The sequence below is a fragment of the Phalacrocorax carbo genome, chromosome 3 (genome assembly GCF_963921805.1).
Source record: "Phalacrocorax carbo chromosome 3, bPhaCar2.1, whole genome shotgun sequence".
NCBI lineage: Eukaryota > Metazoa > Chordata > Aves > Suliformes > Phalacrocoracidae > Phalacrocorax > Phalacrocorax carbo.
Window position 1 is genome coordinate 65,787,890 of NC_087515.1, and position 14,771 is coordinate 65,802,660.

Sequence of the window (14,771 nt, forward strand, 5' to 3'; positions counted from 1 at the left end):
AGTTAACATAAAGCCAGAAGTGTGCTTTCTCCATGAAGACCTCGTGCATCTGCTTTCATCTCTCTCTGGATGTCTATGTAAGGTCCTCTCCTTCCAGCAGCCTGGTACACAGCAAGTTGTCATTCTGTCTAACCTTCTCAGAGGTTTAAAACCAAGGGTAAGTGGTAAATTGAGGGAAAGGCAAAACCAAACATCAGATGTTGCCCATATTTAGTGTACTTCAGTGTGCAGCTGCATACGTAAGTGAAGCTTACAGCACTGCTACACCCTCAGTTCCTTGTGGAAACTGGTGCTTTTCTACAGAAATATTAAGCAGATGTTGTCCTCTCCAGCTGTCTAAGCAGAGATCCCAGTTCTCGTTCTATACCAGGATCATCTTACATAAAGGGGAAAATAGCAATACCTTTTGGATGACAGCTGAATTATTGGGAAAGTACTACGGCATTTCTTGTCAATATGTATTCGTTTCTAAAGCACAGCAATGACCTGGGAATCGTCATCTTTCCAAGGGATGAGTCCTTGCACACTAACGGTAGCTCTGCCACCCCATATTAGGACAAGCCCCAGGGCTTAGCCAGTCTCACAAGCACTGTAGGAAGTGTGCCATGAGAAAAAGGTTGAGCAGGGGGAAAGAAAGGGAATAAGAACATGAGAGTACAGACCGTTTCTTTCAGAAGGAGTAAAAGGCAAATCCCAAAGGGAGCAGAAGTGATAACATGGTAGCCCAACATCATCCTCCAGATCTCTAGCTGAAGTTGAGGTTTCTTAATTTCACTTTTACAGATGTATATTTCTCTGAGCCATCTCTGAATTGCTGCATATTCAGTCAAAACATGCCTACTTCCCACTTTATTCTTGGAAAGGTAATGATTGTCCTTTTCAAAACTTCTTTCCTACATACAGATGGGTTAGTATCATAGGCTCTGCTACAAACAACCTTGCAGAAAATTGTATACAGGGCCTGACAGCAGTTGCCCCACAGACAAGTGTGTTTTTATGCCTCTGTGACTATTAGCTAAACTTAGTTTGACAGGATATTCGGTGCTCTACTTTTAAAAACTTTATGCTGCCAGCATTAACACACGCCATAGTGAGATATTATTTGGTGAGTTTTCTCATACCAGAAATTTTTGTGGGAAACTAGTATAAACCTACCAGCTACAGAAAAAAAAATACCCCTGCAACTACCTTCTTCTAAATATTTGTTTCTTATTTTTAAAATAACCTACTCAAAGAGATATAAATCTTTCTGGTTTTGTCTGCATGCAACTCTTCTTTAGCTAAACTATAAGAAATCTTTCTCTCTGCGTGACCAGGAGAATCCTAACTGCTCATGCCCACCTATTAAGAGGAAGAGGTCACCAGCTATGTTTATCCATTCAGGCAACCTGGATGTCTTATTTGGCTGGACAGTAAGCTAGCAGAAGCATATCATATACCACCATAAGACTATGTGGCTTTAATAAGTAGCTAAACAGAGTTCTCATCCATCCTTACTCACAGATCCCACTGGGAGGAAGAATGAAATAAGAAAATCAAACTCAATAGGGCCCTTTCATTAGTTTAATTTCTATAGTTCAACACTGTTTACATAGTAAAATGTTAGCTATAGATTTTTCACTTTCTAAGAACAGAACAAATGAAAAATGTATCTCAAAATTACAGCGTTGATGGACTGCAGATACCTTACTATTAAATGTGTGCAAAAGAAATGTTTAACATTTGATCGTTGATTTCTGAGAACTGCCTCTACCCCAAGCTTTTCACTCACAGTTTTGCCACTGAAGTCTGGCTTCTGGAACTGCTCTCTCTTCTATCTGATCTGGCTCTGATTTGTTAATTTTCCACTTTAAAACTGGAGGTTTTAAAACAGATAGCTATCACTAGTCCAGATCTGAGCACTGTGAACCGTAGCAATGTATCTCCTGAATCCTACAGTCTGTTACAGAAAAGCAGAAATGGTAAGTTCAGAGGTTCAAATATTGTTTTCTAATGCAATTTTCTTGAATTGTACTGTAGTAAGAAAAATAGTACAAATAGAATTAAAAAGTGCTCTAAACTATTTTCAGAAGACACAGAAGAATTCTTTTTGCTAGAAAATCTTTCCAAAGTTGACTTTGCATTTTAAATTTCTATAAATTAATTAAATAAATTGTCTTAAATACAACAAATACATTCTCTCTAGTGTTTACACAAAACTAAATTTCAGACCTGCCTAAATTGATGCTAAAGAGTTGACCAGAGAAATAAAAAGCATCAAAACTTCTGAACTGCTTTTGAACACTGCTGTACATCTGTATCTGAGTCCCCCCAGGGTATAAACTTTAAATAACATCGGTTCCACATCCTGAAGCTTGTGACTGAAAAGTGCAATTTTCGCACAAGATTTAAAGCCAGTGTTTCACTGAAAGTGTAAAAACTGATGTCCCTCCAAGGGTAAGCCTACTTTCTGGCTGAAGAACAAGAAAAATAAATGCATTAATTCCAATATAGGGAGCCCCATCTTCCACCCATGTGGGAGGAGGAATACTGAGACATCATTTCATTACAAAACACTCAATTTTTTTTCTGGCAGCTGGTAGGACCCCAGCTGTCCCTTTCACTTTCACCCTGTGACAAACACATGGAGCGCTGTAATAATTTCAAGCATGAAAATGGGGAAAAGATGAAGAAAAGCGAGTTGCTAAGAATGCTCATTTACATGGGGCGTCTGCCTGACTGCCCCAAAAGATTTGTTTTTCTGTTAGCCCAAATGCATCAAGAGCTTTTGGCCATATATTTAGCCTGATTACTGGACAGAGTAGGTCTTAAACGTTTCTTATGATTAAATAAAGAGGTGTCAGGTTTTAGTCTATTGACAGTAACGGCTTGGTTAGTAGGTGGCATTTCTGCTTCATACAGGTCCTATAATGGAAATTGCCAGTACGGAGAAGTTATTTCCCTATGAGACTGAAAAAGTACAAGAAAATCATATATACATCATAAAATATAAATTTTTGGACTGTTTCTCATTAAAATATCCTTTACCTATTGGTAGAAGAACCATGGGGTGAGTGAAAAGGGATTGTGTATGATTGAATGCCTCAATTATACTTGATAATTTCAATGAAGGCACTGGAAAATGTCTGCTTCAATGACCTACCTAGAGGTCTGGTAAGGGCAAGCAGAGGGCTGGATTTGAGAAGGGAAAAGCACATAAGCAGGAGGAAGGGGAGGAAACAGCTGTTGCTATAATGGTATATTTATGTACTAGTTTACAGGATTAAACATAATTTTAAAAAGTGATCTGCAATACATTGGATCAGACTCAGCGAGTATGCCTTGTTCTGCTGGAATCCCTAGAACTTCACTGGTGACAAGTCTTGTCTGCCCTACAGAAATAAACTCAGAATGAGCAGCCATTCATATCACTTGAAACTTCTGCAATACAGACTTTTTTTTTTTTGAGACAATGTGACTGCAAATTTCAGTAAGCATTTCATCCTCTGCAGAGAGGCCAACCTTAAATTGTATTTTGTTCTTGATGCTCAATTGAGAATGTTCAGAGAAAGCATTGCAGATAAACTTTTCTTAATAAAGTAGAAAAACTGTCATTTCTTCAGCTGAAGTCCACTTACCATATTTACTATTAGTATCACCAGCAGTAGTTGCTACGAAACAGAGGTGCAGCAGAATGTAGATTACACAGCTTAAAAACTACACTTCTCTAAAAAAATGTTTATCAAAAGTGAATAATTTAATTGTAGGAAATTATTATAAACAAATGTCTTCTAGATTACCTTTTGGAAATGTGGATATCTTCATGTAGTTACAGGGGTGTTCCTTACAGAACAGGCTGTAGACCCTATAGACTGAGGGTTCCCCTTAGTCAAAGTTACTAATTAATAATCTAACAAATACTATATTAACCTTTCTAAACTTGGCGCTAGAGAATCAGTGCTTTAGTTTTTGAAACAGCTGGCAGCTCACGTAGTAAGACTTTTAGGAAGGCTGGGGAGAACAGAACGGCAAGGAGATTACAGAATCAGTTCAGCTAACAAAGCTGGACTTTGGATTGTTGGATGGTATAAAAAAATATCCTCAAGTATCTCAAAAGAGATGGGGCACTAAAGAGTTTATCTGTGACAAGCCTCTTTGTTTCTGCAGTCACCAGTGGAGATACAGCAAAGGAAATGGAGGAGCTGCAGTTATGCATTTGCGATACACAAAGTCCTTGTTTTCCCACTAGGCACTGCAGAATAGCAATTGTCCATTCACAGCACATCTCACATCCTCTGCATTTCAGAGCTAATATTTTTGCAGTCCGTAAGCTAGCATGCTTCAGCCTAGTGTAGTCAATGTTTGTAACCCTTTGAGGTGCATTGCATGAGGGGGGTGTGCTCATGTTCTGTTCTTTTTTATATGAATTGTTTTTTCAGGTATGATTTTTAAAGTTAAACTAAATTTTCAAATTGCAGAGGCTTTATATCTACAGCAACCCCTAAAACAGAGCTGTAAAAACTCTCATTTCACAAATTGGGAAAATATGAAGATTGCCAGTCATTGAGCATACCTGTATATTAATCCAATTAACAACTGAAATCGGCTGTGCTGGCTGAAATTATTTTTAAGACCACTCATACACAATACATACACGAGCTCTGACAAGTGGCTCCTCCTCTTGTATTTTAGAATCACACTCCTGAAAACAATGTTAGTTTTATGCTAGCAGTTGCTTTCGTTTCCTGCAGCACACACTGTCCACTGTAATACTGGAATAGGCATTCAGGGCAGATCACTAACTCGAATATGATTTGAACCTATATGCCATCAAACAGACATCAGGCTACATTACTTCAACTTCCAGGCAAATTTCGACTTTTCTCTGTTTAAGTAGCAAAAGCTATCTGAAAACTGGCGTTGATATAAGATGATCAGGTCCCTCCCTTCCCACTGAGGATCTACTTATAAGTCAAAGTGCAGGCTGCTTCTTAATTTTGAACTTCTGAACCCAAATCAAGTAAAGCAATCTTAGCATGTAGTAAAAAAAAAAAAAATAAATGATGTGGTACGTGTACTCCTAAAAATGAAGCTGATATTATTTTCAGCTTGATCTGTTTATTTCCAACTCCTTCTCTCTCTGCTGTAACTCTCAGACAAACTCGCAGCCCCCTCAGGATAAGAACGAGTTTCTGCTTTCTTCTCCCTTCATCTAAGCCAGCCAAGTCCCAGGTCTCCTCTCCTGCCATAGAGCAGTAGGAAAACATATAGAAAAAGCAATCACACTTTCCTCAGTGGGGTCAGAAAGGACTACAACAACAGATTCTTTCTGCAATCTTCTTTTTGCCATCAAATGGTTAAATCAACATAAGTTAAAATTTTCATCTAGTTTGAATAAAGAGAAAAAGGGAGGAAATTCAAAAACCGGTTGCTGTAGTAACAATCACCAGTAAAAATCTTTTCCACTAAATAATAGTATTATCTCCCTCTCCCCCTCACAATTTTAGTTCCCCTTCAAAAATAATCATGTTGCCTCTTTTAGATTTGCTGTACATACCTCAACCATTAAACAAGACATTTAACCATAGTGGCAGTTCTGTGACCTTTGAATGCCGTGAAATCTCTAAGCGGTGCAGCTTGTTCATGAAGACTTGTACTGCAGAATCCAGTAACTGCATCCAGGATTAGGAATAGAATTAAGTAACAACAGCAAACAAAAATAAAAATAAAATTAAAAAGAAAAAAAAAAGAAAAGAAAACCTCCCCAAGTCCCCCAACCCAGCCAATAAAACCACCTTAAGAAGCAAAAAGACTCGGGAAGAGAGTGCACTTTTCTGCCAGTGTAAGGGCTGGGGTAGAGCTGAGCTTGCTGCAGTCTGCCTGCCTGTGTTAGCGAGCCGAAGGCCGTGCAGGGCTGGGAGGTGCTGTCAACTGCCACAGGCGCGGGAGAGCAGACCAATCCGCGCCGGCACTGTCAGCTCAGTGGAGTGAAGCCTTTTCTGTTTATGTTTCCTCATTTCAGGAGTGACGTCAAAGGGTTTAGTTTTTCCTCTGCATGTGCTATTAATTTTAAATGAGTACTATGGGAAGAATGTGGCAGTGATTTAGGCAGGCTACCCTACTCGAAAGAAACCAGAGTCATGATTTATCTGTCCTGGATTTAGCTTAGAAGTATTTTATAATAAGAGGTACCAGAAAGATCCAAAATACCATCACAAAATGGGGAAAGGCTGTAAAAATGCTTATATATTTTGAAGTGTTCTTAAATATACCCAATATGTTTCCTAGTGAGAGCTGTTACCTGTATGGGTTGTGGTGCAAAACCAGACCTGATTCTGCCCTTGCCCTGAAGTAAATCAGGAACTGCTTCTCTAAATTCAGTGGTGTCACGCCAGTGTAAACCTGGTGAAAGAGATAACACTGAGACTACTGTACACATCACTTTATCAGTCAGCACTAGCCATACTGCAAATTGGCAAACTTATTTCATTACTGTGTCAGTCACTGATGCGGTCACTCTTAAGGTCTGCTGCTCTGGACAGACACCCGTTCCACCAGCAGATCACAGCCCAGCCATGCTCGCCTACAAGCTCTGCTGTGGACCACCACGCAGGCTCTTATTTCATACCAAAGTCCATGTCAAAACGCAAGAGGCAATGGTAAAGCCTCTTTGCTTTCCGTAGCGCTGCATCTTTGTCAACAGAGAAGCTATCCAGCTGAAGCTTCAAAAAACAAGTGACGTACATCACGGTCAATTAGCATGGGCAGCAGAGGCCACAACAGCACAACGTAATTGATAGGAGGTCAGATGTCAATGATAAGTGTTTAGTTATCATCATAATTTTCATTTTACTGATTTGCTTTTCTAGGGATTCCTTTCAAAGAGATTGTTTCATGTGGCAGAGTTAATTCCTAAAAATGTCTTAACAGTCTAATATTTAATTTAAAAACACATATATGTGTTTTGAAAGTGGATAGGCTGACAGCTCTTGAAAAAGAAATTTATCAATGATCCACAGAACAGGTACAAAAATAGTAGAAGTAATAGGAGCTTCTCCATGACCACCAACTGATGCTACTGAAATTTACTCTGGAGAGGCCAAAATATTTAATGATATTTTTCCCACTGAAAAGTCTGCCTGTGCTATCACTGCTAATGTAATCAGCTTCAGCAACAAATGCAAACGGATATGGTGCTGTCAATGCTGGAATAATGTATTTAAAAGTATTAAATATGTTAGAGATTTGCAAAATCAATTAGAGCTCATTAAGTTCATCCAACTGTACTTAGAGAACTGTGTGAAGCAATCTGGAATGCATAAATAGGAATATTATTTGCAGTACACAGAAAATAATCATGTTCGTGTTCACTCAGCATTGGTGAGGGGGTAGCTGAGTATTGCACTTTGGGAATTGCACTTCAGGGACCAGTTTCGGGAATCAGTTGAAAACAATATGGGTTCCAGTGAGAATGATCTGGAGTCTGTGAAGAAAGGCTGAGATTGTCATTGTTTAGTCCAAAAAAAGACAGCTGATAAGAATTACTAACCATATAAAGGTTACATTTATCTAAAAAAAAACAAGCTTCAATGCTAGAGTTTGTTCTTTGGCCTGGAGACATTAAACTCTTTTAAAGCCTTTAAACACTTTTACAGCCTTCATGACAACATAGTTGCACCTGAGCTGGTAATATGACTCAGACTGTGTTTGGGAAGTGATTTGGGCAATGCCCAAAATCTGTGAGGGCCCGTTCTAGGAACGTGACATTGTAGATAATCAAGGTCTACCGTCTGGGGATGTGTTCTGCTCTGTTTATTTTACCACTACAGATATAGGCAATTTGCAAAGAAGGGGGGAATAAATTTTTCTTCATATTTGTGGTTATTAGGATAAGTAAATTGCAGCAGAAGAAAGTTGTCTGAAGTTGCAAAAACTAAAGGTAGGAGTAGGAGAGCAAAGTACTGAAATAGATAGGCTGTGATAGTCCGCAGTGTCCTATTACTGGCTATTTTTAAAAGTATGGTTAGGCAACCATCATTCATGAGCAGTTTTGATATAGGTGATCCTACTCTGGAGTAGAGAGGTAAGAGTAGGGGGGTTCTGAATGTCTATTCTGACCCCATTTTTTCCATTTTCTGCATTTTATCATCAATCTTCTTAATAATATTAAATTGTGTTTCATGAATTAGGGTCCTTGTATATTCAAGTTCTGCACGAAGTCTTAGATACGTATCATCTCTCTTCTAAAAAAGCTAGAGGTTACTTCAGCCTTCGGGAATCGTGTGGCCCTCTGACAATAAGTGGTCACTGTGGTTTTTGATGCTTCTTGGGTGAAAAGATGGAGAGGCCTAGAAGCACTTATGTTTGCAGTTTCTACCTAGACAAAGATAATCTTAAATGAGTGCGTGCATGTAAGGATGGGAAAGAGAATGCATGGCTGTGCACAGTGTTACAAGGAGGACCTTGGTTTCCTCAGCACAACCATGTGCTTGCATGATGGGATGGGAAGGACTGCTGATAAGAAATGGGCTCCATCTAACAAAGAAAGAAGGAAAAATTTTAGCATAGATTTTCTAATCTGATCAGATGAGTGCTAAAATATCCTGTCAGGCTGGTTACATGAGTGTCCAAATAAACATGCCCCACCATGACCTGGACAAAAAAAGCTGAAAAATTGAGAACTTTTCACTGGAGAAAAAAGAAAGCAAGCCAACTGATGCTCAGCATAGATGTCTCTATACTGATGTAAAACATACAGAAAATTATAGAAGGAGGTGGATAACTTAATGCAAGATCAAAATTACAACTTAACTGACATAACAGAAACTTGGTAAGGTACAGTCATGTGTATATGTGACCGGAATACTAATACCGAAGAGCACAGCTTGTTCAGGAACAACAGGAGGGAAAAAGGTGAAGGAGATTATGCCACATATCTCACTTAGATGTTCAGAATGCAGCAGAAAACATGTATTGAAAGTCTGAATGATAATACAAAGGAAAAGCATATAGGCGTTGTTGGGGGATCTGCTGCAGATCCAGGCAGATCAAGTGGATAACTCCTTTTGTTAGCAATGAGCAGGATTGTCTGAAGCACAGAACTTGGCCATAATGGGAGATTTTAATTATGCAGCTCTTGGAAAAAGAGCTGAGCTGGACTCAAGACACCTTCGTTCATTCTCTCCAGAATAAGCATTTAGAGTATATTTGGGAATCCCTCAAATTTATGAGTCTGCCTTTTTGAGCAGTCCTACTTGACTAAGTTCATTTGACTTCCTTTTATAGTCCTGGCTTAGCACTGGAGGCACCTTAATATTTCTGTTCAGCTATTCTCCCTTCTCAACATAGGTGGCACACCAAGACATGCTATCTCCTACCATGGGATGGCATTCCATTTCTCAAATCTTCAACCCTTCCACTGTGGTCTTTGGAAAGGAACGTGGATATTAGAGAGACTGTTAAACTGCCTTGCCCAAACCACACTCCTTATTCACAGGCATACTCTCTGAAACTTAAGAAAAAAATTCATCTGGGAGCCAGTAAAAATTGGTTTTGGACATGACAGAATGGCAGGCACTGTGCATGGACAGGCAAAAAGATGCCTTTTTCCTAAGATACCTTCAATTTTCTTCCTACCTCTTTATTTCTACCCTGGCCATCTTTAGGAAGGGCTCTAGCATGGGACAGCATATTGCTTTTCATATTGATGTTAAAGACATCTGGGTCAGTATAGCAGTTTTAGAGTGTGGGAATGAGAATTGGAAAAAGATGCATCCTTTGTAAGTTGCTGCCACTGCTAAATGAGTTCATGCTTGACTCTTCCTTTCCACATTCCTCAGCTGCCCCTGAAATTGCTCTGAAATGCAAGATTGTAGATGTTACAGTAATTCCCAAAAGTATTGCTGCTTTTCCTTAGGGCATGAACATGTAAGTCTGAGGATGCTGAAGACTCTGTCATGAAATTTGTCCTTTGCTAAGTCTGTTGCAGCTTGCTTTGTTGGGGGACAAAGCAGGTAAAGAATTGGCGCAGAGGCACAGTCTTCTGTAGTCAACAAAACGAAAGAGGGAGTGGACAATCACAGTCAAATCAGCATAGTGTCAAGGAAGTTTATGCTTGTCTCACCCCTGGATGACTGATATACTACTCCTGAAAGTGAGTTTATATGTTACAGTGCATATATTGCCGTTGGAAAACTTATTAAGACAGGTTTCTCCAGGCTGAATCATGTGAAATCTCTGGATAGTGACTAGATGTAAATAAACTGGCACAGGACATACACAAATGAATGCCCTCAGTTAGACATTCATCTTGTTACAGATACAATGAACAGATGGAAGCAACCTTAGAGCACCGTCTGTGGATCAGACTCTCTTGTGGTTCTTTTCTTCACGTGGGATCTGTGCAACATTTTCACTGTATATACAGACAGCCTTTGTGAACTGTCAGAAGATGCTCTCAGCTGGTGATTAGCTGAGGTTCAGGGCTGCCTGGAATGACCCAAGGCCAGGATGCAGAGGGCAGTATGACTCAGACAATCATGGAGATAGGTAAGGGCATGATGTTACTCAGAGTGAGGTGGTCCCAAAAGGAGGACACAGATTGCTGATATGACTGTAGGTCTATAGTCATTTATCTGAGCCAAAAAGCTGGTGTGCTGGTGTACGATTAGACTCTGGGATTGTCTTCATCTGACAAAGTGCTGCCATAACAAGGTTACGCTCCTCCTGAGAAAGGTGTCTGCAAAGGGTACACTCTCCAGCTCCCACAAACTCATTCATGCGTTGTTCTGTCTGGCTTTCTTGCCTTGACCCTACCTACCTATTGTCAGACATCTTTTCCAATATGATCTAGAAATTCAGCTGTTTCTGGCACATAACTTTCCTCTAACTGTCCCCTATGCCCTATCAGAGTTCCCAATCTCCTTTCCATTCAGCGTCTGCTCTAATCTGAAATGTTGATTTAAAAAAAAAGGTCTTTCTGTATATTACTCTGTTTCTTTTAGCTTTCTCTCTTCCTGAGCAGTGCAAAGCCAAGGACATATACAAAGGAGAAAGATCCCTCTCTTACAATATTTGTTACAACTCAAATACAGTTCAGGAATCTCAGCTTGGAAAAAAGTTGTGATTTGAGCCCAGCTATAATAGTGGATTCCCAGGAAATTTGGGCTGACCTTAGACATTTACCTGGCAAGGAAGAACACGAGGGCATTTGCGCAGAGGGTCAGGACTGTAGATTTGTGAACAGCCTCCTATATCACAGGGCAGAAACAGAAAACTAGGCATGTACAGAGCTTTAGATGCCTGCAGCAGTAGTGTACTGAAGGAAAAGAAAATTTACACAGTAGGAGAGGTAAAGAGTGCTTTCTGATCTGGGGAATGAAAGTTCCTAAGTAACAACAGATTAATTAGGTATGAATATCTATGTATTACTGGTAATACATTTTCTATCAAGGCCAGGGAGAAAGCACCTAGACAGAAGGCTACTTGTGTGTTTATAAATATTTAATACATCACATTACTGGTCTATAAATTTATATTAACCAGTAAATTAAAATCTATAAAAAAAGAGTAAAGTTCCAGAACTTTAACTTGGTTTGGTTTAACCTAGGAACATTTGGAATTGTATAATGTGACTAGATATTTAGAAAATATCTCTACTTACTTCTATATACTTATCAACAGATATCAGTGATCAGAAAGATCCCTAATAAAATGGATTTTTTTTTCCTCACAAGAGCTCAGAAATAATTTCTCATCTATGGGTTAGGTAGTTCACAAAACCAGCATTGGATAAGCTCAACAAACATTATATGGGATGATGAAAGCATCAGGAAGAGAGTTTCAAATGCTCATTAACGTGGGGCACTGGTATAGAATATAGTGTGGACCTTGGTTTTCAGCAGACATGACTCCTGAATTAATGTAAAAAGTAACTCCTTACATGAATCCATGAACTAATTTAGGGTCAAAGCATAGTCTGGTTTCTGTTTTACAGTGTTTACATGAGTTTCAAAGAGTGTCACTTAGATTACTAGTGAAAGAACAACAGCATGGCTTGCTCTAAGAGTCAGGCTTCCTGGCCAGTAGTGCACAGAGCAGTGGTAAATCCCCCAGAGTCAGAGTAGAGCCATATTGGCAGAAGCGTACTTTGTGCTGCTAATGCAATTGCTGTGTATAGGCACAAAGGACTTCACTATCTGGAACGAAGAAGCTGACATGCAGTTCCCAGGCATGGAAAAAGAAGGGTGAGAAAACATCATTGTGAATGACTCATATTTGTTTTAGAGATCAGACCATATGTAAAAACATTTGTTTGCTTCCTAATATGACATTTGATTTCAAACCCAGAAAAATTCGGAACGGAAAGGTGAAAAGTTTAGTGTTTTCCCTTACCTGAAAGATGACAAACTTTCTCTTATTTTGGCCAGTGCTGAGTACTTTTGTCTTCATTCTGATCACTCACAGGTGGGTGGCACAACCTCCCTCTAAAATCCAAACGTGTTCAGAGAAAATTATCGGTCTGAAAAAGCAGTAAAATCAACAAATCCAAAACTTTATCTTTTTAGCACTACTGTTGCTTCTCCAAATTCATCCAGCCCTAATTTGTACCAGCAATTCTTTTTTTTTTTGTTTGTTTCTCTGTTTCTTTTCAGCCAGTGGATTCTTTTTATGGGGCTCCTGGTGTTTAAGACAGCTGAAAAAGAAGAGATAAACCAAAAGCAATATTTATCTATGCCACAAAGGAAGTTGAAACAGCAGAAAAACAAACCAGATGCAATTCTGCATTGAGGGGTTAAAAGCAGTGTCAGAAACATTAGTATGTCAACCAGTGAAACTGTAGAAGTGAAAAAGTATTGCAAAAAAAGAAAATTTCCTTGTTTGTTCAACTGAGTATCTTATATTCCTTGAGGAACAAGTAAGGAGAAGTAGGAAAAATAATAAGGTAGTTTCCAATTCAAAACGTCTTTTTCCAATAATTAAATATTTGTATTGCATCACTCTTTTACACAGATAAACACACAAGTAAATGTTTTCTTGAAAAATACTGAGGAAAATTATATACAATTCCTAGATTTTCATTTCAACATACATAAACTACAAAGACCTTAATTCCTGCTTTTTCTTTGTTTCCCCCCACCTTCTATAAAATTTAAGTGCAGAAGGACTTGACTTGCTTAAGAAAATCTTGAAGCAAAAGTTGGAATTAGGTTGTAGAGTGGATTTTGTAGAATAAAGTGAATTTTAACAATTTTGCCACTTAGGCATTTCACTATGTTTTCAGAATTTGAAGATTTTTTTTTCTTGTTTCCATTGTATTTGAAAATGGAAATGAAACTGAGGCCAACATTTTGGAAGACTTTTATTTAATCTATCAAAGGGAATGTTAGCTTTCTCATGAAGCTAGTAATAATTTACTTTCTTATCCTATTGAATTGAAATGTGGTAGTGTGAGCCAAAGATAAAAAGGACATTGAGATGTGCAAATGAATATTAGGGAAAATAATTTGGTTTTTCTCAGCAGCTAGTACTTGCACATGAATGATGATTTGGCCAGTCAGTTGTATAGCTGTCCACCTGTTTTATTCCTCCTCACTTCCTTGCTCCACAGCCTGCATCACCCCTGTATTTTGGGATTCCCATAGAGTCTGCAAACATTAAATGGTCTCTCTTTGCCCAACCTGTGTTCTCCACAAAGTTGTACGTATTTCATATGTTATGTCTTTAATATACAGAACTGAACACAAATCCTTCCTCTGTTTTATGTGCTTATCAGAAAAAGTGAAAGAAGAGTACATGCCTGGTGTAAAATGCCATTGCCTTGGCTGGTTTCCCTCCCAGGCACTGTGACTACACAGACTGAGTAGTAATCCTAACTCACTGAAGTCTTCAAGCATCTGATTATTTTGTTTCATTACTTGAAATTAGCCAGTGTAGTGGTAAATGTAGTATAGTCAGATGAAAACCACTCCCAAGCCAAGTAAAAGGGACAAATTATCTTACATACATGCAAGAGTCATAAATTCTCAGCAGATCTAAGAGCTCAATGTTAATCTCTTCCAGGCTGCAAGGTCTGTGTCTCAAGTTTTCACCTTTTTTTTTTTTTACCTATCTTGTTTAAATCGTCTCAGTGCTATGCTGTCTGCAATGCAAGTCAAAACATAACTTCTTTCTACAGAAGAGGAAGGACATTGTTGGGGTCACAAAATTCCATTTCCTTAGCATCTTACACAAAAACTTCCCTAATTACTCTACCATCATATACATGTAAAACAGTCTGCAAAGTTAAAGCATATATAGCAATGTACAATCAATAAAATTTACGCAGTAATAGATTGGTTGCTTTAAAGGAACAGTAATGATTTGCAGTGATTTTCTATGCAGTTTGAACCATTAAAGGAATAATAATTATTTTCGAAGAAGGAAGTTGAAACTGCTATGGATTCATTCAAATACTAAAGGTGCGAATGCTGCATAATGCAGGTAAGAGTCATGAAAACAGTAGAAATGTACTGAAGATACATAATGGATAAAACCTCTGTTTGATTGAAGTCAATGTGAGTTCACCATTCACTTTAATGGCTTATACCTGCTATACTTTATGATATGCTTAGGAAGAATATATTCAGTGTTAACAATGTAGAGGTAGTTCATGCTAATCTTCATGTTTCCTTTACATAGATTCAGAATCTTGATAAAGAAGCAAAATAGTTATGTAAGACACAAAACATACACGCCCAGCTTCTCTTGTGAAGGCAGACCCGTTAAGGACAAATACAGGTTGCTTTGGTCTT

General features: G+C 38.6%; 1 protein-coding gene across 1 annotated transcript in view; it reads right to left on the reverse strand.

Moving 5' to 3' along the window:
- Positions 1-5,957, reverse strand: part of PDE7B (phosphodiesterase 7B) — a 176,329-nt gene extending 170,372 nt beyond the window's left edge. The window contains exons 1-2 of the mRNA XM_064447219.1: positions 5,775-5,957; positions 5,537-5,651 (exon numbers count right to left, since the gene is read on the reverse strand). Coding sequence (XP_064303289.1) covers positions 5,537-5,557 — 21 coding nt within the window. The 5' untranslated portion in view covers positions 5,558-5,651; positions 5,775-5,957. The remainder of the gene's footprint in view (positions 1-5,536; positions 5,652-5,774) is intronic.
- Positions 5,958-14,771: the final 8,814 nt, after the last annotated feature.